Source organism: Mangifera indica, chromosome 6 (genome assembly GCF_011075055.1).
Source record: "Mangifera indica cultivar Alphonso chromosome 6, CATAS_Mindica_2.1, whole genome shotgun sequence".
Taxonomy (NCBI): domain Eukaryota; kingdom Viridiplantae; phylum Streptophyta; class Magnoliopsida; order Sapindales; family Anacardiaceae; genus Mangifera; species Mangifera indica.
Window position 1 is genome coordinate 17653695 of NC_058142.1, and position 26788 is coordinate 17680482.

The window sequence follows — 26788 nt, forward strand, 5'->3', positions numbered from 1 at the left end:
TAAACAAAATGGTCAAGTTGTACTTTGTGCCAATGAATATTGTTTGTTGAGGAGCAAAAGAGTCCATTAAGATCCATTACAACGTTTGTTTCTATTGAAACAAATTAAGCACATAATTTGTCACCTATTGCTTAATTTATTTTTGCTAGCTTATCAAGACCAATTATGATGATGCAGCAAAGCATTATTAATTAATATGGATTTTGATTAATCTTGTCGCCATAATACACCTTTTCTATGTAAAAACAAACCCACTTTGTTAGGGTTCTTCTATTTGATTATTATAGCTTTCGGAAACCTTTCTTTAGTGCAAGTGGTGGTCACTCAATTAAAAGGATTGATAGCTACTAATGTATTCAATTTAATTTTATTGATATAAAAATTACTCTTGATGTATATCGTTAAAGGTCATAGGGAATGTGGATGCCCCGCGCACTCCTATCTTCCAAAAGGTAACTATTAATTTAGGAAGTTCATATGGCATATGAGTTAGATGTAGTGTTCCATAAATGTTTGGTGCCCTCGGACCATCTGGATCCCATGAGTGAATAGAAAGTTTGATCTATATTAGATCTCACTTGAATTATCTCATCTATCATTTTGAAAAAGAATTTATCTTCAAACCCTCGTTTCAAACAGGAGAAATATACCACTAAAAAGCCTCAGTTGACACAAAATAATAAAGAAATCTAACTTGAGAATCAAGGTTCCAAGGGAAGCCTTAGATTGATATACACCTTTTCACTTATGATGAATACAAGAAGTAAAACGAAAAAAAATGGTATCTTCAAAAGAGATGGAATAAATTATTCTTCGTTACTAAAAAAAAGTATATGTCAATATTTAATATTATGAATCCTTGGTGAATATGAGATACTGAAATAAAATATTGACATTTTGAAAATTTATCCTTTAAAAGAAAAAAAATATTAAAATGAAAAGAATTAAACCTTAAAATAAAGATTTTTCACGAAAAAAATGTAATTTGAAAACTTATGCATGACTCCTTAAATAATCCTAAATTCAATAGAATAAGAACAAGTGACAAAGAAAGGGAGGTGGATTTGACCTTTCTTCGTTAAGGGAGAAAAGACAGTGGATCTTCCTTTTCTAGATAAATTAACATAAAATGGCGACTGATTATGATTAAAATATAATTAATTGGGGTTAGTGATAATGAGGTTGATTACATATAAAAGTAGCTATGGATGGATCTCATATGGACTACGTGGGTCTTTTATTATCCAATAAGTCTTTTTTTTTTTCATTATTCAATTTTTGTTTAAAGATGATTCAAATGGGTGTCTAGTCATCACCCTCACCAATTTCACCTTTTTACCATTTTCTTTTGAATTATCGATTTGCCCATAAAATAAAATAAACCCATAAATATGGTAAACCATTATCCAAATCCTATAATCATGCATGATGATTTAAGCGTGGGGGACGTATACACACACACACACACACACACACACACACATATATATATATATATATATATATATATATATATATATATATATAGATACAATATTATCACCGATACCAAATCTGTAGTGTTAATACTAAAAGTTAGATCAACAAAAAATATATCAAATTAAAGTGTAATTTAGAACTAGAGATTAAAAATAGTGAAATTATAATGAACAAAATGATATTTTTAAAGTGGTTTAATCTGTTATTAAAAAATGTTAGAAGGGTTATCAGACACTTTTTTCTTTGGAAAATCTTGATAAGAAGTAGGATTATTTGTGCGAATACATATAGACTTTTATTAACTTTAGTTGTTGGCATTATCCAAAAAGTAAGAGATAATAATGCGTAGACATGAAACCTATCAAAATTTAATCTTCATGTTTACTCTGGATGGAAAACTTCTATTCACCAAAGAGTGATCTACGAGTGAATGATATGTTTAACGTTTTATTTCTAAACAATACGTAACTGTTCTATGTTGCTCACTTGTTTAATCACCCGTCACAACTATACGCTTCCTTAGTGTTATTCCTATGTATTTCCTTTGTGGGTGAGAATGATCTCACCACATATATTGGACAAGTATTGAGATCTTGGTTTATGATTTTAAACCCATATTACATGTCTACTATTTGAGAGAGTGTTATACACACGCACACACGCGCGCGCGCGCACACACACACACACACACATATATATATATTATGTCATTTATATAAAGTAAATTAAAAATTCTTTAGATATATATTAATTGGTAAATAATTACAATATCTCAAAGGGATGTAATAATATTTGGCCTAATGTAATCCACATTCGATCCTACTAAGGAAAGGTACACATCTTTTACTTAAAATTTCTCTAATATTTCTCTTTACAAGTTCAACCAATAAAAATTAACATATTCAATAGAAGTTTCATTTTTATCATTATGATGGACTTATGTAAGGTTGAATTAGATTTCAATAAGTATGAATAAGTTCTAATTTGAGAGTAATTGAAATTTAAAAAAATTAGTTTGAGATTGATTTAATATCAATGAGTTAAGGCTCAAATCAAACTTGTAAACAATTTCACTTTATATTCAATCAAGCTAGCTCAATTTTTTTCATGAAAATGATCACAAATCTTGAGTCAAATTTGATTCGTTTGATATCGGCTCTGTCCACTCTTAACTTATAAAAACATGTGATTGAATAAAATCGTTTAATTAATTATACAGATATATTATTATTGTATAATTATATATAATTTTTTTAGAACATTTATATAATCAAAATTATATATTTCGATTCTATAAAATTCATATTGACATAAAAATGTTAATTAAATTATGATTAATTTTATCAAATCATTATAATGGTCAATCCATTGTGATTATATCTTAATCAATCTTAAGCCATCAAACTCAAAGTCATCGAAAAATAAGAATTGTCAAAGAAGAGCTTCAATGTAACAATACCGATAAACCCTTTAACTTAAGTTAAGTTGGAAAGTTTGACTTATTTGCGTTGAACATAGATTGGACCTTAAGCTGACACTAAAGTTTTTCTTTATGCTCTTAAAAGAAGCATATATGTTGAGTTCATAGTTTGAGCTTGAACTAATTTAAAAAAAAAGAATGATCATTGAAAAAAAAGAAGGATCGTTAAAGAATAAAAGTTTTGATGTGATGACACGTAATTGAATATTATTTTATTCTTAATTCAAAATCACTCAATAACATGATGATATATATTAAATGTGTATATATTTATATATTGAAAGTAGATACTCATAATTTTATGGTTTGAAAAAGTGAATGAAACGTTTCTTTTTGCATTAAAAGAAGCATGCATGCCAAAGAAAACAAATGGTGCCTTTAAAACGTTGTGGAGTCATCGGCCAAGGATGAATCAAAAGGTGGTTCATGGTGCATGCACGAATAATATAAAGCTGAAAAAGAAGGCACCTCACCTGCAGTACGAAAGAGAAAATTAAAGCTAAGCTCAGATTGATAAAATTCGTCCGCTGCCATTAAAGCCCTGTAAAAACAATTCACCTGCAAATTTGCTTTGCTTTATTTTTATCAGCTATTATAGAGGACGAATATTTGGCCACATATTCATATTCTTTCATGCACAAATATTTATTCTCTGTCTCTTTATATTTACTTTTATCGTGCACAAATATCGTTAAACTTTTGTATTTTAAATTTGAGCTCAAGCCTTGCATCAATCAATTCAACCAAGCTCAAAGTTTTAGAATACTATGATAAACCCTAGTAATATTCATAATAATAAGCAAAACGGGATCTTTTCCATCTCTAACTTTAAAAAAGATCAATGTAAGGTTTCAATGGCGACAAATAATAGTTTCTACCTTAATTCTACCATCTTTTCCATTGAACATATTGATCATTTTCTTCTTCTTTTTTTTTTTTTTAACCCCATGGTAACATGTGGCATGCAAGAGCTAGCTTAGGTTAAAGAAGATGAGCTTTAGTCTTCATGGAGATAATTCTCTTGACATATATAGTGAGACAAATATAGTGTGCAGAGTTATATAATAATATGCACAAATATTGGTATTTCATTATATAATTAATTATTTTAAATTAAAAATAAAATAATACTAGATCACATGTTATTACATGCATTATACTTTTTTATTAAGACATGTAGTAGTAATTGAATACAGTATAATTCCATCTAGGGTTATATGCATGGTTCAGATTGATTTGAGATTCAGTCGAACCAAACCAAATTTATTTGATCCAGGTTGGTTCAATTCCATTTGAGTTAACAAGACTTGATTGATGTGTTCGAATGTAAATTTCAAAGAGAATGTTATATACTATGGCAGTGGGAGATCTACATGTGAAAGATCAAACTTATTGATACTTTCTAACTCAAAGGTATGTTTTACTCACATTATCATTTGGGGTGGATCATAGTCAACCCAACTATTGTTTAGTTCCGTGTTTGGTTCAAACAGTTTAAATACAAATTGAAATATTCTTAACTTGAGTTCAAATCAAGCCAATTTGATTTGATAGAGTCGTTAAAAAATCATTGATAAATTTATCTTCTTTAACAATTTTTCTTTTTCTTTAATGATTCTACTTCTTCTTTATCTTTGACAACCCATCTTAGTTATTATTTTTTCCTAAGGGTTTCTCATGCGAATATATTGTCAATTCAAATGAGTTGAATTCAAGTTTAAACTAAACGTTTTATATTAGAATCGATCAAATTCATATTAACTGTTATTCAGATTTAATTTAGATCAAATCAATCTCTAATTAAAATTATCAAAATAGTAATACGATTAGCCATACCAAATTAGCAAATAGTTGATTACGAGTCATATTTGAATAAATAGGAAAATGATAAGAGAAAGACAGATTGATATGATATTTTGAATATATAGATTCCCATACACTTCTACAGTGAAAATCCTAATCACTATAGCATGCTTATTGATAAGTGGTAATGTAATTATGATTAAGAGTCACATTGAAATGACTTTTTAAGAACAAAAACAAACTGAAATCATAAAATAAAATAAAAAATTGTTGTATTTCATTATATTTATGGTATCGTTATGATTTTTAGAATAAACAAAATTACTTCCTTACCCAACTTTCATAACAACCCTGGTACTTTAGAGACATGAGTCCAAAGGTTATTATTGGAGCTTACAATTGGATCTATCGAATCGGGTTTGATTTATTTAAATTCAGATTCATAGAAAAATTTTGAGCTAAGGTCGTGGGTCTACTCATTTGAGCATAAAATTTTTTATTTAGATTTGGTTTATTAAAATTTTTCTGGTTTTGAACTTGTTTTGGCCTATTTCGGGGTTGTTTTATAAATTTAAAAATATGCAAAAACATATTTACAATTTTCTTTGTAGGTTTGAAAACTTGGTAAATACACGCATGCTCACAATGAATTTTTAGGCCTATCAGGCCTTGAGTTTGAACAATTTTTGTTCAAGTCCAAGTCCAATAACTTAATCGAGAATTTTTTATGTCTAGACACACCTAAGGTTTGGATTCTACTCTGCTGAATTTTTTAAATTGAATAATTGAGACTCGAGCTTGCCTAACCCAATTGACAGTCCTAGTTATCATTGATAGGTGACGTTAGGGTTGGATTTAGGGTGTATACAAGTTGAGCTATTTGTGAACAATTCACAATTTGACTTGTCTATAGTTGAGTTGATTTTTATTTTTTGATATTACTTGGCTTGGTGAATTTATTTGTGTGCTTACAACTTAGCTCGGTAAAATATTAATATACCCCTAATAATTTTAAATAATGCATTTAGACCCCTAAAAACTAGTTTATTGCCTTTAAATATATGCAGTAAAATATATAAGTTATATGCTTTAAATTAATATTTTGAAACTTAAGGGGTTTGCAAATTTTAGCCAAGCCCAAGTCATCTATTTATGTCTGGAACTTAAGTTTGACTTGAAATATTACTAGCTTGACAAGTTTAAGCTTTTCTTTATGATAATCAAATCAAGCTCAAGCCAAACACTACTCAGTTCGATTTGATTACACCCACACATGGATTTGATCTGAATTGTTTGAGTTTGAATTCAAGTTTCAATCAATCAAGTTGAGAACGAATCAATAACATGTGAATTTGAGTTGACTTATATTGAATCTAAGTTACATTATTTTCGAATAGAATCCGAATATCAATTTGTCGATCTTGAGTTGATTATTTTGAATTTGGACTGCTCTTATGCTGGGCATCCAATGCAGCCCCAGAAAATGTTACTCTAATCATTCATTATGATTTTACCAGCCAGAGAAGGAAGTAAAACTTGCTTGGCCCATGGGCCCATCCATGGCCCAGAAAAGTTTTTTTGTTTTGGTAATCCTGGCCCAGATAATAGTTCACTGAAAATCCAATCCGTTATGGTGACCACTAAAACCAGAAGACCAAAACCAGACAGACAAGATGAACCATTCAAACATGGAGTAAACTCAGAAAAGTTTCAAATCAGTTCAGTTTAGTTTTTGTATGAAGAAGGAGATGCTAAAGCTGTAACAAAGATGGCAGCAGCCGTGGCTTTGCAGCAGTTTCAACTGCCCATTACTTATTCATCATCATTAATTTTCTTCAGCAACAGGACTCAGAATCAGAAGCAAAATAAAAGACAAAAGAATTTCCATGCATTAATCTCTCAGAATATTAGTGTTGGCCGCTGCATTAGTAATTCTCAGTCAAAGCTTTATCTTTGCAACAATAAATCAAGACTTGTTGCGTTTTCCGGTAAAGAAGACACTGAACTTCAACTCACTCAAGAAGAAGAAAAAGAAGAAGAAGAAGAAGAAGCAACCCCAGAAGACCTGGAGTACATTGCTCAGGTTAAAAGGGTCCTGGAGCTTCTTAAAAAAAACCGTGACATGCTCTTCAGTGAGGTAAGTACTTTTCTTATTTGGTATGTGGCATTATTAATTTTAAGTCTTTATCTGATTATAATTGGGTTGTAAATCTTGTGATTTTTTATTTTGTAGGTTAAGTTGACTATAACGATCGAGGATCCAAGAGAGGTGGAGAGGAGGAGATTGTTGGGGATAGAAGATGCTGATGCTCCCACTAGGGACGATTTGGCTGAGGCTTTGGAACAAGTAAGTCTAAAATTTATGTTGAATTTCGATTAATTTTAGTCTGTAAACTATGAATACAGATGAATTTTAAGTTATATTTTGTGCAAACTTGGTGCATATCTGTATATGTTGTTTTAGAGGTTGGTTTAAGTATTTAGTTATTATGGAAGAATGATAATGCAAATTTGCGTTTCAATAGACATGGTTTGATTTCTCTAACAGTCTTTCGCATAAGCGAGGATTGTTTGTCTAAGGATCTTGTTGGTTCCTTTCCAAATATCTCAGGCTATCCTGAGGAGGGTTTGTATTAAATAAAATATGGCATTTATATCTCTGATCTCTATCAAAGTCAAAGGTATTAAAATTTGCAAAGTTGGGTACTCTATTTCACTTGTTTTAGTCTGGGTCTCCTATACACAATAAGGAGGACAGAGCAAGTCAAGATCAGTGTTAAACAAGAGGATAAGCTTGTCAGAAGTTTTATGGAAGGGAGCAATCATGAGAATTCTCGAGTTGATTGTAGTGTATGAACTGGAATGGGAAAGAATTTTATGTGATTGGGGGGCAGATTGGGGTGTTAATAGAGATCTTCGTGTTATATCGATTGATAAAAGGAGACGCAATGATTTTTACATAACTAATCATTCATTACAAAGAGTCCAGGCAGTGAGAGTTCATATTTTCTTGGATGTGATATTCTCTATAGCCACAAAGTAGATTGTGAAATCACAGAATTTTTGACAAAACGGCCCAATGTACACTTAAACCCTGGTTCCAACTTTGGTGAATCCTCATAATTCGAGTGAGTTATTATCTGTGTTCCTTGTGATTAAACCTCTCATATTGAGTGTGAAGTTTAGTTAAAAATTTTGCAGTATCTTTAATGCAATCCAGTGAGAATACATATTTGCTTGGATGTGACCTTCTATATAGCTGCTAAATAAACAGTCAAATCACAGAATTTTTGCCGAAGTGGCTCATAGTATGCGTAAGTCCTGCTTCCATCAATTGTGAATCTTCAAGATTTGAGTGAGAGTTTATATCTGTTCCTGGGCACTGAACATCCTATATCAACAATTTATCATGTCTGAATTTGGAATGGACACCACCATGGTTAGATTTATTGTACTTTGGATGCCTTTCTTCATTTTGTCAGTTTAAAATGGGAAAAAAAATCTCTCCAGCTAGGCACTCCATGAGATGAGTTCACTTCCTTTTTGTTATCCTCCTTGATTGGACTTATTAGTAAAATAGATGTCCTTAATTACAAAGAAGAAAAAGCGTGACTAGAGGTAATTGATTAATTTTTGAGATGTAATTTTAAAACATCAAAATGCCAACAGTATATAATATCAATCACCATCGGTACTTTAATATGTTGTTATGTACGTCTAGACTGATATTTGCAACCTTATGTACTTCCATAGATTTAGGAAGAGAAGCAGATGATTCCATTTCATATGCAAAACTAGTACTTTGGTAAAGCAGTTGAGTGTTTCCATCTATTAGCCTGATTTTTTCTTTCCTATTAGATGATTGTTGCATGATTGTTGGTGTGATTGTCATCCACCAGGTGAATGAAGGAAAGGTCCCAAAAGATCGTGTTGCTCTTCGAATGCTAGCTGAGGAAATGATGCAGTGGCCTAATTTAGAGGTACAATGATAGCTCGAGAATATTTTATTTGGTCACATTTGAGATGCTTTACAAACAGATTAGGTAGCTGATGTTGATTGACGTTCGCTTTTTCTTTTTCAGTTGACAAAATACTATCAGTCTTCATTTCACATTGTAGATGCAAAAAAAAAAAGTGGCACCGGATTTGTTTTTTCTCTTTTCTAAATTTTAGGTTAGATATTTTTTTCCCTTTAAAGTACATAGAACATAAAATATGGTTAAGAACCCTATTGAGAAATATGGTTGAAGGGCTCTTCATTTCAGCTATGGAGCAACCATATGGGTAGTCCTGACTATGTTGTTTATGATTGAGATGAATGACCTTACTAGAGTTTTTCTGATGATTAGATTGACTCATTCTAATCTTTGGATAATCATATTGAACTCATATTGAAAGATGCAACTATAGAATGTTGTGAAAGTGTATAAACAAGGGGAGAATCTAGCTTGTATCTGTTCCATGCAATGATTTTAAAACCAGACCAGACTGGCCGATTCAACCAGTTGAACCGGGAACCGGCTCTAAGTCCAGTTTGGTTAATATGAAAAGACGGTTTATTCATTGACTTGCTTTAGTTTTGAGCATTGATGTTACTTGAGGTAGGCCCCTCATATTTTGTACTATATTTTTTCTTTTATGAAATCTTTTAATTTCTCCAAAAAAAAAAGGTTTATTCATTGACTTGGGTTTGACCGGATGAACAGGTCAAAATCGAGTTTGACCAAAATTTAGAAAATTTTTTGAAATTTTAATTATTTTTGAATAATTTGATTATTTTTTATTAAATTTGATGAATTTCTAAATATTTGTAAGGAAAAATAAGTTCAAAAATAAAATTAAAAAAAAAAAAGTATTTCATATCTATTAAAATGTCTTCTATAAACAATAATTTGCAGAATTATGTTTTTTTATGTATCATGAGATTGAGATTTTTTTAATTTTAATTGTTTCATTGAAATCAAATGAATAATTGTTACTCTTTAAAAAAGATATAATCTAATTTTCATAGGTGTGGGTATCCTGATTGATTTTATTTTTTATAAATTTTTAAGCAAAATCTATTTATTATAATTTGATAATAAGCTATTGAACTGGTCAAATCATGAACCAGTAAGACAATCGGTTCGATCACTGGTCCGGTTTTAAAAACATTGGTTCTATGATATAGCTATCCTTCAACTTCTGCATTATGCATTTTTACTGTGAACTTTATTTTAGTATCATTTCTATGTTTAGTTTGTGATATTGATACCAAATTTGTAAAACCGTCTGGAAGCTTTATGCTCAGCAGACAACACAGTTAACATCAGAGAGATTGATATTGGTCATTCTGATATTTCTTCTTCAGGGCTCTGTACTGATATGTGTGTGAAATAAGTGGCCTTGTTTTATTTTTTTGCCTATATTTATTGATGCAAATTTTATTCTTTTCATAGGTGGAAGCACCTAAGAAAAAGTCTAGCAAATCCCCATATGCAAGAGTTACGGACACTGGTATTGATCCTGAATTAGCTGCTAAGAGATTGAATGTTGATTGGGATTCGGCTGCTGAAATTGGAGATGCTGATGATACCGATGAAACAGAAGTGCCCCAAGTAGTGGTTTGTTTTCTTGTCACTGTCTTGAATATTGGTAGCAGGATGCATGTCATTTCTAAAGAAAACTGGTTAATTTTAAAAGATTTCAAACAAACATATACTTCTTGTTTCTTGTTAATACAACTGATAATATGCCTTAATGTTATACTAATATTAAGTGATTATCTCAGACTAATTATTAAATTTTATTTAAAAAAGCATGGAGAAAAGCCCCTGAAGACCATTTATTTTTTCAAATTCTGAAATCAATATCTGTATGTTTAGGTTGTAACTGAGGAAATGAATTCTCCTGCAGGGTTACGGAGCACTATACCTAGTCACGGCTTTTCCTGTTATCATTGGTATCTCAGTAGTGTTAATTTTGTTCTATAATTCCCTCCAGTAGAAATTTTGTCTTTCCATTTTACCATCAGTTTTGTACATTGCAATCATGAATTACATGAATCGTTTGTTGTTTAATTGATAACACTCTACTATGTACACAATTCGTATATAGTCATGAACACATTGTCAATATTTTTTGGCTAACTTTCGCTAGATCTTACTCACTCTCAAACATGAACTTTTTGTTGATGCAAGCTCATCGTATACACAAAAGCTTGTTGTGTGCTTTTGGTTTAAGCTCTTGATTTCTTTAAGGTAGATTTTGAGGTTGTTAAGAGCCACCAGTGCGTCAGAATTGGAGAAAAGTCAGCTCTCATTAGAATAAAATAAGATATCTCAGATAGTAGCAGCATACATTTCCTGCAGATTTTGATACAGAGAAGTTCATATTTTATTCATTTGCCTGCTGAGCAAGTAGAGAACATGTAAATCACTACTTGTATGTACGAGAGGCATGCTGCCCACATCCTTGACTCTCTTCATGTCTCTTCCTCTTTTAAGCACTTCAAGTCAGGCAGGCCCCATCCTTGCAGTCCATTCCCTTTTAACTCCATGGCACCTCCAGCATCACCGGTTGTGCTTACTCCAGCTACAAAAACTACACAAGAACCTGATGAATTTGTCGATGATCTTCATGAGCTGAACTTCTTGGCCTTTGGTGATGAGCCTGACACCCTGGAGAAGGAGAGTGCCCAGAGTGAGAAGCAGATATCGGTGGATCCTATATCATTGTCACTGAGGGAACCGAGCTTTAACTTGATGTTGCCTCCTGTTCTTACTTCTCCAAGAGACACAGCTGTCCCTCTTCCACCATTTCCACCCATTCTACCTCCTGCAAAAACCAAGTTCGTTAGCTGCATCCTCCCAAGTTCTGCGACATCTTCTCCTCCATTTGGATCTATTTTGTCAATGAAGAAATGGAATATTAATGAAAATCAACCTTCTCAAAAAGTAGATAATCTGGTCTGGCAGGGGTCCTCGGCACATTCACATCTCTCATTGGGACAAGATGCCATGCTAGCAAAGAGCAAGTCTTGTGGCGAAGGAAGAACCTCTGCATCATCAGATGAGTTTGAACTTTGCTTCAGCAAACCTAAGGCTCCTGAATACAACAAAATCTCTCATACCAACTTCGCCAAAGCTGAGATTAACAGAGATGTTAACAAGAATGCTAACAATATTAATCCTTGCGACGAGGACTTCAAATGCGGCACGCTTTGCATGTTCCTCCCTGGCTTTGGTAAAGTGAAGCCAGTGAGAGCAAGAAAGGAAGAGGCAGCAGTAATGGAGGATATTATTTCCAGGACAGTTTCTTTAGAAAAGTTTGAATGTGGATCCTGGGCATCATCTGCCATGCTTCATTATCATGACGAAGATGGAGACTTGATGAATCATCTCTACTTTGACTTGCCAGTGGAGTTGATAAAAAACAATGCGAATGATGCTCACGATGCTCACTATCCGATCAACGCAGCCTTTGTCTTCAACAGAGACTATAAGGGTGTGCTAAAAAATGGTTCAAATTGAAGAAAAACGACTGCTGGAAAATCCCATGAGTCGTCGTGCCATGTTCGGTTTTCAGTATCATCACTTACCTCATCATACCCTTCATCACCAGCTTCTTGCATTACTCCCAGGCCGCGCAAGGCTAGGGAGGATTTCAATACATTCTTGGAAGCTCAAAGAGCTTGAGAAATGATCAGTCTCACTAGTTTTTTTGGTACTTTATATATGCAGTAGCTATAGCAAACCTCTCAGTTCCCTATATATTTGAGCAACCATATATGTAACATGGAAGTTGATCTTTTCTTTTTTGGTAGTTGCTTTTTGTACCAAACCTCTCAGTTCCATGTCATTTACAGTTATTCATTTGAAATCTGGCCCAAAAAAAAAACACCAACTTTTGAAGGACTAAACCTTGATAACTAACAAATTGCAAACTGAATGCAATGTCCCTTATATAAACCTAGTTTTTTGTCATTCATTGCCCATTTAATCAATAAACATTGATCTTCTTCTTACCTTGATTTAACTCTTTTTTTCTTTGCTTGAATTTGTATTTTTGGTGTGGGATTTTTTTGAAGTCAGGTTAGGGATGAAGACAAAATGATAAATGATTAAGATGTTTAGTCATAAAAGTTTAGTTTTTATAGAAATGGTCATTTACTATAGTACCCTAAAATTTAGTAACTCTTGTTTGATCATAAAAGTTTAGTCTGTATAAAACTAAGTAAAATTTGAATACTCTTACTGTTCATGTGTAATTAGAATTTGTGGAATCAAAATTAAGGATAACTTGAGTTTTACTTAATTCCTAAGTTTAATATTCAAAGTTTAGCTCGAGTTCATAATTTGGATTTATAGTTCAGATTCTTAACTTGAGTTCACAGTTTATTAATAAAATGATATCATTTTAATAATAAATAAAATGATATTATTTTAACGATTATTTGACATGATTTGAATCGAATGACAAGCCAAACTCTAACTGAATCAAACTATCATTTAGTTTAAGAATTAAATCAAACTAAACTTTCTCTAATTTAAGTCAACTCTATTTAAAAAATATGCTAACCTTCCAATTCAAGTGTGACCTAAATGAATTAAGTTAAGTTAAACTAAACTAAACCAAATCAATTTTTACGATAAATCAGTTCAGATCATATCCAACTTTATTTTATGTTCTTAATTTCTAAACCCATTTAATGTTGGAAGATGAATATGTAACTCTTTTGCCTAACAACTTTAATTCAATAAATATAAGTAGAAATTATTTATTATACTCATCCATATAAACATACAATAATAATAATTATTATTCTCATTTATTAATTGTTTAACCAACATGTGAATCATTGGGTCCACCAACCTACAAAATTCAATTTTGTCTCTATTATTTTATTTGTCATGATTCGGTGCTCAATTATTAATTTTAGTCATGAACGTGATTCCATTTTTGTTACTATCAAACTTTTAACGTCAAAAAGACCTTTCAAGTTTTAACAAATCTCACAAAAACCCCTGTACATGTTTTCAGGCCTGGACAAGACCTTAAGCATCACTTAATTAGAATTTTAAAATAAGTTTTAGTCATTCCGTGATCAACATAACTTATAACACCAAACTAACATCGATATGAAAGTCAGACTGATCTAATTCAATAATTATTTATCAATATAAAAATGATATGACAGATAATATTTTAGAAGACGATTGAGTTACGAAAAATTGATTTTAAACGATATCTATCAATTTAAAGTTTGGTGAGTTGTTAATCTTCAAGTCTATTTTCCATGGTCATAGAATGACTAATGAACAAGCAAACAAATATAGCAATGGTTAGTAGAAAATTATGTCCACAAACATTTCACATTTTTGTTGTATAGAAGTCTTAGGTTAGGCTGCTTTGATTGTCATTTATGAATCGAATCGAATCGAGTGAAATAGCTGGAAATTCCCTTGTACATGATTTAATTACTATTGTAGAAATATACAGAAATTTCACTTGCTTTTCTTATGTTTTATTCTTTATCTAACCTTTCACATGATAGGGTCTGGAAATTCCCTTGAACATGATCCACCCACATGCCTTTTTTACTTTGTCAAAAGAGATCAAAAGAATACTGCTTGTGGCTTTCCTCAAAATAATAGAACATTTCACTTTCTCATCATCCAAACACCTTCCCATGAAAAGCAAAGAAAGTGAGGCAGCTGGAAAGGAATCCAACCCACCAAGCACATTGTCCACCTCCTACTGGTGGAGGAGAAAGGTGTAAAAAACAAGGAAGAAGGACCACAAATATTATTGTTGAATATTATTATCCGAATTCTAGATCAGGTATTCCAAATTACAAAATGGGTATTTCAGTGAAAAAACATGCATTTAACCAAAATCTTAAAATCATGACTGAATGTAGAACGACCTGAGAAGTAGTAGTTTCGTTCCCTTTTGAACTACTAGGGTTAAAGTCCCAGAATGGGCAATCCATCACATATATAAATTTATTATGTTCATAAGTTTTATTAAACTTTTGATAGGCTTAAGAGCAATTGATATTAGAGAGAGCTTTCGATCTCTTTTGTTCCCCTTGTATTAAAAACTTCAGTATTACTGATTTTTCTATTTTTTGCTCATGTTTTTTCCTTGTATTTGGGTTTTCCACGTAAATCTTTGTGTTATTTTACTCTTGCATTAATTATTTTAGTTTACTTTGATTATTTGTTGAATTTGTTCCATCTGTTTCAACAGAACAATTATAATGAAAAGAATAAAGGAATTCGATCACATAAAAATTCAATAACTTTATCGAATCTTTTGTTCTTCTTATATTCGAAACTTCAATATTAGTGATTTCTCCCTTTTTTTTGCCTGTGATTTTTCCAATATTTGAGTTTTCTATGTAAATCGTTGTGTTTTTTTCGCTTTTGCATTGATTGTTTTGATTTACTCTGATTATTTGCTTCTTGGGTTTTTGCATAATAATTATAATGCAAAAAATAAATAAATAAAAGAAATCACTCGTTTACTCATTCGATAATGTTATCAGATTAATAGCAAAGACAATAGTTGTGCTAATGTAAAATGTAACATACACTCATAAATTAAATTTATGTACCAATCTATAGCATTATCAAACTGGTATATAGTAGAGTTTCTAAAATGAATGTAAAAAATCAAAAGAATGGTGCAACTTCTAGTCTCTCTCTCTTCATATGTATCTCTATACCCTTTTTTGAGAAAAAAAAAACTATTGTACAGAAGAAGATAAAGAAGAGGAAAATGGTTAAATACAGAATCATTGGTGAGTGTTTTGTAGCCTAGGGCCAATCATTTTGAGCTCAAATTTCCTCACAGCCGGGGCTGTTGTTCTCAATGTGGTATCCAAAATGTAAGGTGTCTTCTCAAAGATATAATTTGTCTCATTGACAAGAGTTGTGCAGGGCTCTTGCCTGTTTGCAATTGTGCCATGGTAATGGTAGTATTTGAGCTTGCCTTCTGTCTTGTAGTTTGTCCTTCCCTTAAAGTTCTGCGACATGTGAACTCCGGTGGCATACACGTTCCGAGGCTGTATGGCGTATTTTCGATCCTTTCTTATCCCTCGCTTCACGTCCTGATACACAAGCTTCTCAAACCCCCACATCCTGCCATAAACAATCATGTCAACAACAACCATCCATAAATGTGCATCATATCTACTAATAGGAACAACCAAACCAAGCATTATGCAACAAGATTTCTTTTTGTTTCTCGATTAGCCATATCAGCATCAACACAAAATGGAGCTCCATGACTACCAAATTTGTCTTTAGACTGATGTGATTCTAACAGTATCGTATGCAAGAAGGGAACATCAATCATTCAAGGATTTTTCTTTAAGAAGCATAACAAATGAACAAGTCCTAATCAAAGGTAAGAAACAATCGCTTTGGAACAAGGTGCAGACCCACCCCAACTTCCCCGCCCATCTAAATGCAATAACTCAAAGGAAGAATCAAGAATCGAATGTCAAAATCAGGAAGAATAACTCCAAACACATACACACCATTAGATCTTATTTATATATAAATATATTAAAGTTCAACATCAGGTCTATTATATTCCGAGTTACTCAACCACCGCAAATTACGATATTCACATGATACATTAAATAAACCTAAAGATGCCTTATAATGTTGAAATTTCCACAAAAAAGTTCAATGGATAAACGACAGCTCATTGCAATTAAAAGGACTACCCTACAGAAAGCTCATTGAAAATTCATTATTGATGCTTCATCATTCACATTAACAATGTCAAGAATATCTGCCACAGAACCCTGCTTTACCCTTTACTATTTTTACCCTTTTACTTTGATCAATTCAATGCCAAATTTAAACAGAACTACTCAAAAAAAACGAGGCAGCTCTATAGTTTTGCGTTAAACAAATTCACAAAAAAAAAAAAAAAAAAAAAAGAGGAAAGAAAATTCATGTAAGAACATTAAGATTTAAAATTACCTCTCAGTTTTTCCAGCATCAGCTTGCATACAAATCTGACTGCTCATATGATTTTGCTCAAAGGTTAACTGATCATAATCAGTGAGGGAATCAAGCACAGCCTTGATGGACATTTTTGAGGGCACATAAATATACTCATCAACATCAAAGAAGAACATCCATTTAGCCATGAATTTGTATCTATGTAAACAATCATTTACCACCAAGAATTGATTGTGATAATACCCATCAAATCTCTCTTGCTCCTTTATGTCTTGTAATGTCACATAACCCAACTCCATCCATGGCTTCAACACCTCCAAAACCTCAGGATTAACCCCACCTGCATCATAAATCACAAAGTGGGATTTCTCCCCAAAAAGCCTTACATGATAAGCAATCCACTCTCTCATCCTTTGTGGACTCAAATTCCCATACAAAGGCGACCCACAATAGAAAAATTCATACTTTGGAGCATAAGTTGTATAAATACTAAAATCAACACTCCCTGGAGGTTCTTGAATTGCCTGAATTTGATCCACCACAGTGTGTTTTGTATCAGCACCTAAAGCTCTTGAGGCATGAACCACCAAACTTCCTCCACTGTTGTCATCGTTAATGGGTTGATTAAAGGTACAATTCACAACAACAACTGTGTAAACCCTCCCATAGCCCCAGTCAGGAAGCATTCTGTAACCGGAGGCCTTGATGCTCGGCTGTGAACGATTTAAAGGAACCCACTCACATGCATAAGAGGGCTTTCCAAAAACATGATTCGGCTTCGAAGAAAGGCCAACAATGGCGAATGTGTTGAGCCCTCCACGGTAGCTTCCCATGGTGATGAAATTATAAGCTGCAGCACCATATGTGTTGAAGGCTCTCTTGATGGTGCTGCTGTCAATGATTTGGTCGAGCTCAAGGGCAGGAGGAGGAGGTGGCGAAGGCGGGGGAGGTGAAGAAGGAGGTGGAGAAGGTGGAGGAGGCGGGGGAGGTGAAGAAGGAGGTGAAGGAGGGGCCAAGGGGGGCTGCTGTTGAAGATGAGAGGTGGCGTTTGGATTGGAGTTGGCGTTAATCTTCGAGATGCAGAGGCGCAAATCGGAAGAAGAAATGATGAAACGAGAAGGGATGAATTGGAGAAGAGTAGCAATGCTACAAAGAATCAAAAGAAAGCCTAACAAAAGCTTGAGCTCAGCTGCACAGTTCCGTAGCAACCCCATAAACACCTTCTTCTCTTTGCTGTCTTTCTGATCTCTTTCTTTGGGCGCCATTGTTGATGCCGATGGGTTCCTCAAGAAGAAGAAGCCAATCAAAGAACCCAAAGTTTGAAACTTTGGTTAGAGAAGAAAGAGAAAAAAAACAAGCTTTCAGGAGGATGGGGAAGACAATGAATCAATATTATGAATCAGCCAACGACATGGATTCCTTTCTCCTTCTTTGTGTTATATTTTAGACTCCGCTTTTAAAGAGTCCAACAAGGAATATCCACGAGACCCCTGAAATATTGTTTTTCTCCGTCAACGTCCATGAGGTTCGGTTTACAAATCCAATATATCTATATTTTTAAGCAAATTTTGATAACTAGATCAACCGATTGAAATTTTCGTAACGTTTTAGTTGTATTAGTTTAATTGAAATATGACAAAATTAATCAAATGTGATTGTATCATAATCTTATTGTTTTTCTATAATCTTAAGCAAATTTCTAATAATTAAATTGATCGGTTAAAAATTTTGTTATGTTTTGTTGTATAGTTATATTATTTTGTTGAAATACCACTAAAATTAATCAAGTGTTTTTGGATATAATTTTGTTATTTTGTCGTGATTTGTATAAATTTGATTGAATTATGACTAAAAATAATCAGAAACTACAATGTAAATTGATTTGTTTGGACGGTTTTGGACTTTTAGGAAAGCTAAAGGTGAATTGAAGTTAAACAAATTTTTGGAAGTGATTTTAGACATTAATTATTAATTATTTAATTTTTTTACAGCTTAAAAGCCGTGTCAAAATAAGGGGCTCAAAATCTGGAAACAACAAGGCATTGGCGTCGCGCCAGCTTCCTACTCTTTTTCTTATAGGCCCCTTGTTCTTTGATATTTGCCTACACAAGAGCCCCCGAAATAGATAGTATTTGTGTATATAGTCTTAGTTTTTGAAAACACAATTGACGCATAGATAAAACATTGTCATTTTCAGGTCCAAACCAATCATATCAGATAGAATAAACCTCAAATTTAGTAATTGATTTCACAATTATTGAATCAGATAAATCAAAAATTTGATCTTAATATATTATTAGAAGAGACTTAAACTGATATTTTTTTATACATGAAATTTTTTCTTTCATCATTTAAACTACTTTTCAAAAGTGTATGCATATAACATTGCTTATAGTATTTTTATTATATAATAAATATGGAAAACTTTTACTTTCATTATTTCCTAATTATGTAATAATATGATTAGGGGTTAATAAAAATAAAGGTATAGTGTAAATTGTTGTTGAATGAATAATTGTAACCTAAAATTCTGAATTGTGAATGAGCATTTCCTCCAGGAATAGATTAGATATGAGTTGTTCAAACTTGAATTATAACTTAAATCAAACAAGGTGAATTCCAATTCGAATCAAGAATTGATCATGTTTTCTTAAACGAGATAAGTTTCAGTTTATTTAAAAATTTGAGTTCAAATTTTAACTTGAATCAAATTTAGATATTGCTTTTGAGTCTCAATTTTATAAATCAAGTCAATTTAAACCTTAATGTTAGAAATAATTAAACATATTAGGATCAAATTTTGTGAATTATATAAACAAGAATTTTGTGTACCCATTTCAATTTCGAGTCTTTGAATACTACACGAGGTGTTGACATTAGTCTATTTCCATAATACCATTTACCTACGTATTATTTCCATTTTGGGAGACAAGTTTATTGTCTTTTTTGGTCTTTGTAGAAGAGAGGAGATAATCCATTTTTTCTCATAAAAATGGTGTATCTTATTGGGGAGACAATTAGGACTTTAAATAAGAGTTTAACTGTCAATCATTAACCTCTAATAACTGTCATTTGACAGTTAAAAAAATCAAATTGGGTCGATCCGTCATGGTAGACCTATATCCAATACTCGATTTATTCAACTCATGATTGAATTATTAAATTCAAACTAATTTCAAATTAATTCTTGTTTAAACTCATCCCAAAGTCATTTTCAACCTTAATTTTCTTGATAGTCTTGTGTATTAAAACAATAAGTTTTTTAATAGGTTTTGAAGCTCAAAACTGGTGAAATTAAATCTAAAATTTGATCATTGGACTAGTTTACATAGGCTCCATGGTACACTTTTAATTTTTCATAATAGGACTAAAAATAAACCCTTTTACAAGAATAGTGTCAAAAAAAATATTAGAAACTTGGGTGGTTTATTAAAAGTAAAGTGGGGGGCCACGGTGCAAAAGGGAAGCTTGAATTTGAAAAGAGGTGACACGTGGAGGTTTCTGTGTGTGAATATGACCTGTCAGGTTCCTCCGGGCTGTATTACCTATACAAGACGCGGTGGGTGGACCATTACTATTCAACAAAAAAGTATAAAATTCTTTATTTCTTATTGACTCACCACGTGGAGGTTTTGCCACGTGTGCCTATTAATGCCATGTGTCGAAGCCATCCAAATTGGTGGACTAAATTTTCCGAAGGTGAAAAATTGGAGATGGGCCATGGGCTTCTTCCCTGAGTCGGGGGCAATTGAACACCGACTATCTAAAGGTCCGGATTTCAGTAACGTTACCGAATACGAGTAGGTCTAAATTCGATTAAGGTTGACCATGAATAAAATCCAGTTTGAAATTAGATTAAATTAAAAAAATTCAATTTAAAATTGGTTCCAATAAAAAAAGTTAGCTGGAAATTGATTAGAGATTAATGAGCTAAAATTTAAATTCAATTCGAAAATAATTTAAATTTTAATTCAATTAAAACTAATTAAAACTTAAATATTTAGATCCGTTTAAACTCAAATTATTATATAAAAACAAGTTTAATAATCAATTTAAACTTAACCCGTTTACTCTAAACTTGAACTTTATAAGTCAAATCCCATTAGTTATCGATTTTGTATACACCCTAATCCATGTGGGGTTTGTTATTGGGATTTTGCTACCAGGAGTACCGTTACCTCATATAAACTTCACACATTCATATCAGAATGACGGACTTCAGAGACAGATTCACTAAAATTTTTAAAATCTATAATGTGAATAATAAAATAATTTTTGATGCATAAATATTATTAAGAAAATAATTATTATATGGAACGTGATAAGAAATTAACATTATATACTGAATATTCTAATTAATAAATTATCCAATTGGACTCAGAAAAACCTTCACTAGAAAGTTCAATTTGACTATGGAGGTTAGTTTGAGCACCCATTGTGAAAATAATACAAGGTGCGCTAATTATGAACAATATATAAATATAAATATGGATTATTGTCCTGTCATTATATGTTATTTTATTTTAAAAAATTCAGGTCAAAAAATTGTATCACATCTTTGAAGTAATGTGATATGTTTAATGTAGTTAATCAAATTAGAGTTATATTCGAATCAAATCAAACTCAAATATGAACTAATTTTGATTTTTGTTAAAATCCAAAAAGTTTAATTTAAGCGAGCAGTAAAGTTATTAGAGAAGCCACAAAAATCAAATTATTTTCGAGTCTTAATTTTATAAATCAAGTTAAATTCAAACTTCAATTTATTTAGTTTATCGATCTTGAATTTACAATTTTAAATTCAAACAGGTCTCAAACTAGTTTTTTTATTTACTTAATCTAAATTGTATTCTGTCATAATTTTCTCGTTAAACATGTATATTACATTAATAAGTTTTTTAATAGGTTTTGAAACTCAAACCGGTGAAATTAAATCTAAAATTTGATCGTTGGATTATCGCACATAGGCTCGATGATGTGTTTTTTATTTTTCATAGTAGGACTAAAAATGAAAACCTCTTGCAAGAGTGGTGTCAAATGAGCAATGTTACAAACTTAGCTGGTTTGTTGAAAACGATGAAGAGAGCAAAAGGTGACACGTGGAGATTTCAGTGTGAGCATGACCACGTGGATGTTGGGACCATTTTCTCTGAGCTGTCTTGCTTGCCTATACAAGACACCTGTATGGGGACCATTATTATTCAACAAAAAAATATAAAATTCTTCATTTGTTATTCACGTACCACGTGGGTGTTTCTGCCACGTGTTCCTAACATTGCCACCTGTCGAAGCCACCCATATTGGTGGTCTTAATTTTCTGAAGGTGAAAAATTGGAGATGGGCCATGGGATTTTCCCAGAATTGGGGGCCAATATAAAACCGAGTACCTAAAGGTGTGGATTTCAGTAACGTTACCGAGTACCAGCAGGGCTAAATTTGATTAAGGTCGCGAATGAATAAAGTCCGATTTAATATTTGATTTAAATTAAAAAAAATTAGTTTGAGATTGATCTAAAATTGATAAATTAAGGGCAAATTGGATTCGAAAAAATATATCTTTCATTTCAACCTAAACATTTTAAAATTTAAATATTTAAATCAATTTAAATTTAATTTACTATATAAAAATAAAACATATAATCAACTCATATTTAACTTGTTGAAGCTAAATTTAAAAACGTAACCTCGTTTAAACTTCACACCCGTGTCAGAATGATAGAATTTGATGCAGATTCACTAAAATTTTGTAAAATTTATAATGTTGAATAATAAATATTTTTTGATGTATAAGTATTATTAAGAAAATAATAATTATTTGGAACTAAGGGAAAATAATTATTTCGCACCCATTTTTTAGGTCATTCTCAAATCTATATCCATAGGAGACGAAAAACCCTTCTCTTATCTATGACCAAATTGCCGTCCGATTTTTCAGTTAAGAACAGAGATAAAATCATCATTTTACTATTTATATTAAAAAGTTGTAAAGTTTATTTCTTTTTATCTCTTTTAGGTTTTAGAAACAAACATTTCACTTTTATCTAAAGTTTTTAAACTTTGAAAACTAACATTTTCACCCCCAAACCTATGGTTTTCATATTTTTCAAAATGTAGTCGCCCCCTTATAATTTTTAAAAGTAGCAGTTTCACCCCCATTCTTCAACTTCATCTTTCAACATTATCACCGGCTTCCTCCTTCTCTCGGTGTGACGATAGTGGTGCAATGAAGAGATGAAGATCTCTTCGTCGTATGATGCGATTAAGAGACAGAGATCTGAGCGACAAAAGGTCGTCCTTCATCATCCTTTGTAGTCAAAGATGGAAGATCGGTGAAATGCGTTGGCCGTCGGTAATGGCCAGAGAGGGCAACAAACCCTAAGAGTGAAATATAAACCTTTTAAATTTTGAGGATGGATTGAGTTATTAGTTTTTAAAACTTAGAGAGAGAAATGGTAAAATTTTAAAGTTTCAAGATTTTAAACAGTAAAATACTGATTTTACCTCTGTCCCTGACTAAAAAATTGGATGATATTTTGGTCATAGATAAAAAAAGAGATTTTTTATCTCCCATAGGTATAAGTTGAGAATGGAAAAAAAAAGGGTGGGAAATGGTCTTTTTCCCTTGGAACTAATTAATAAATTATCCCATTGCCGGGGACTCGTGGGAGCAGCTTAACCAGAAGAAACCTTCACTAGCATGTTCGATTTGACCTTGGAGATTGGCAAGTTTTAGTTTCTGGACCTATCGTCAAAATAATCTACGTTAGGTGCATAATTATGAATAATATATAGATATAAATACGGGTTATTGTCTTGTCTTAAATATTATTTTATTTTTATATTAATATTATATATAAAAAAATTTGGTCAAAAAATTGTATCACATCATTGAAATAATATGATATGATAGGCACACCTCATCAAATTAATGTTGTATTTGAATTCTATCGAAATCAAATACAGTGAAACCATAAAAAAGTGTTTAAAAAAAAGAAGTTATTATACATTTACCACTTTTTAAAAATATAATACATATGAAACACATTATTTTAAATATATTAATTAAATAATTAATATTTCATTATATAAATTAAAAAATAGATTATAAATTATTAATTTCAAAATTTTTTTTCAATTTAATAAATTTATCGAGTTTAATTTAATTTTAAATAAATTAATATATATTATATATATATATATATATATATATATATATATATAATTAGATTAGATTATATACTGTTTTACAATTTAAATAGTCAAACTGAGTGATCTCATCCGATTTTAAAAATTTTATTCATACAGCCTTCTTCTTGGGTTCGTTTTGTCAAAGGAATATGTATCAGAAGTTCATGGCGCCTGACTCTTTCGGAGGAGAATGTAATCAATGAAATGTGTGGGGACACAAGTAATTGACGACAATGAAGAAGAATGATCGGGAGCGGTTGAAATATTTGACACCAAAGGGAAGGTGTTGTCGTCACATCACATCATATGGGCAAATCATTTTCAATCCAACGGTCACAATCACCTTACAAAACTACTAGCATGGGAGGTTGCGTGTGTGAAAATTCAAACCTGCTCGGCTGCTGCAACATTATTTCCGCTTAGAATTAGTCAGGTCCACATGGCGTCACCGACTGATGCCGATCATCTGTTATATATTTAATTTAATTTGGTCAGAAATTCTAGAATTGTTCCTTTTCAATTTTGATGGTAATTTAAATTATTTTTAAACTGAGTTAAATTATAAATTATATATTTTTAATATATATATATATATATATATTGTATTATATATATTTTTTATATTTATATTACTTGTTTATATTCAATTATAATTTAATTAATTTTATTAAAAAATATATATTTAAAAATAAATAATTTTAATAAATTTAAACTAGACTAAACTAGATTATGCACAACCTTATATGAAATAATATCATTTACAAAAATTAATAAAAGTCTAAATTCAATGTACAATCTAGATTGTCTAGTGATATGATTACTTCATAATTATGCATACTCTCTTGTCCTAAAAATATAGGTATAGATTCCATATATTATCACTCTACTTCATTAGAGCTTTAGGACTTGTTTGTTCATTAGCCAAAAGATTTGTTAGGGAAGCCCAACTCATAATTGTGGCTGGACTTCATAAAACAAATCCCACAGAGCTATTGTCCACGAGCCCAAACCAATGCTAACTCTAAGCCTAACACATATTGACTATAGACCTTACAATATAAGCCCAACAAAGCGGTACCCCATGAGTCCACACTTTGGGGCTTAGTGATTTCACCTCTTTAAAATCAGGTCTATAACCTCAAGTTTGAACTGAAATAAAATAAACTGAGTTTAAATTGATTTAAACATTTGAGTTAGAATTGACTTAAATCAAATTCAAAGACTAATTTTTTCAAACTAAGTTTGAGTGTTAGAATATCAATCTTGAGCTGATTTCAAGCTAATTCTTTTCAATTTGAGCCAATCTTGCATTGTGCCTTATTCAAACTCAATTTTTTAGCCTTAAGACTTTCCATTTCAATTGATGTTCATGTGGGATAAATGATTATATATCTACATTGTATTGTAAATAGGTGGTGAAATTTTGTTTGAATAATATTATATATAATAAAAATAAATCACTCAATCATATAATGACATTTTAATTTATTTACATTCGTTAATAACGGTTGTACAAAGTGAGCCGTTACATTGCAATTACATCTTTGGCCAATCCAAAATGGCAGCCTTTCTGGATCATAATTTTCAGAAATTCCACTCAGAATTATGACTGCAAAAGGCTGTCTCATCAGAAAGAGCAAGCTGCACAGGCAATAAAGATGAAAGCTTATAAGACATGGCATATATGGGGAAGGTCAACTGTGCCATCCTGTCAAGCTGAATGCCAACAGCTTAGGATTCTCTTCTAGGTACACTCTACAGGAGTTAAAGCTTCACAAATCAGTAAGAAAGAGAGCAGAAAAAAATTAAGGCAATGTAGTCAAGAAGGTATATTGCATATCCCAATCTCACAGTATTGGAATTTTAATTCCATGATATATGAATCTGATACTGTTCCTCTCAATCTTAAAACCTAGATTAAATTGTTTAGTTGAACCGATTTGTTGATCTAGGTCTCATTTAGGTCGATGTTTAAAATTTAATTAGTCGGACACTATACCATCGTACCACAATTTTGTTTGGTTATAAATTGTTCTAATATTTATTTAACCTTTTATGAAATCGGCCAAGTTGGACAATGAACAGAATTTGCATTTCTGATAAGAACTATCCACCATATATACCATCATACCTCAATTTCATCTGATTAACTATTGTTTTAATGTTTTTTTAATCTGTCACCAGTTTGACTGTTGCTTGAATCTATTTCAACCATTTGATTATTCTTTTGAGCTTTGTAGCATAGGTGAAATTTATATTTCTTATGATTGAGGTCAAGAGAATGGAATTAATTCACAAACATGCTTGTGCAAAGAAGCAAGCTGCCTAGATCTCAAAGCAGAAATATGAACTCTAATTAATTTTAATAATAAAATTATGTGCATTTATAATTAATACAATTAAAAGTAAAATAATATTCATTTATATAAAAAGTAGCATCAAAGTTGGCCAATCAAACTTTTGCATCACTTTAAAGAAGCTGATAATTGAGAGTTGTATGTGGGGATCCCTAAAAATTGAAAACTTTGACACTATACACATGCCGTTGCCCACTTCACATGTTCTTGTCTCCTTTTGTCCACATTACACTATACTATTTTTTTTATGAGTAAATACTTTGTGTATAAATGATGAATACTTACAAGTACAAAAAAACTGTGTATTTTCATGTGATTCGATGATCTAATTTTTATACCTATTATTGTCTGTTACAAATCAATGCTCTCGCATCCCATATTATGTGTTATACGTGAAATCTAAAAGAAGTGTAATATCTCGAACTCAACTCATTAAGTAGGGTTTTGAGAGTTATAATCGTTATATCTCATCCTTCTCACTTCATTTAGAAAGGTTTAGATTAACTTTTCTTTTACCC

General features: G+C 31.5%; 3 protein-coding genes across 3 annotated transcripts; 2 read left to right on the plus strand and 1 right to left on the minus strand.

The window, feature by feature from the left end:
• The first annotated feature begins 6388 nt into the window (after window positions 1-6388).
• On the plus strand, window positions 6389-10878 carry LOC123219786 (ycf3-interacting protein 1, chloroplastic). Its single transcript, XM_044641772.1, has 5 exons — window positions 6389-6899; window positions 6996-7109; window positions 8662-8742; window positions 10201-10365; window positions 10658-10878. The coding sequence occupies exons 1-5, from the start codon at window positions 6531-6533 to the stop codon at window positions 10745-10747; spliced, it is 819 nt and encodes a 272-aa protein (XP_044497707.1). The 5' UTR covers window positions 6389-6530; the 3' UTR covers window positions 10748-10878.
• Window positions 10879-11025: 147 nt separating this feature from the next.
• LOC123219785 lies at window positions 11026-12580 on the plus strand. The gene has a single exon (XM_044641771.1). The coding sequence runs from the start codon at window positions 11188-11190 to the stop codon at window positions 12271-12273; it is 1086 nt and encodes a 361-aa protein (XP_044497706.1). The 5' UTR covers window positions 11026-11187; the 3' UTR covers window positions 12274-12580.
• Window positions 12581-15319: 2739 nt separating this feature from the next.
• LOC123219814 (galactan beta-1,4-galactosyltransferase GALS3-like) lies at window positions 15320-18161 on the minus strand. Its single transcript, XM_044641803.1, has 2 exons — window positions 16744-18161; window positions 15320-15888 (listed from the first exon to the last, which is right to left on the minus strand). The coding sequence occupies exons 1-2, from the start codon at window positions 17988-17990 to the stop codon at window positions 15543-15545; spliced, it is 1593 nt and encodes a 530-aa protein (XP_044497738.1). The 5' UTR covers window positions 17991-18161; the 3' UTR covers window positions 15320-15542.
• Between the last annotated feature and the right edge of the window lie 8627 nt (window positions 18162-26788).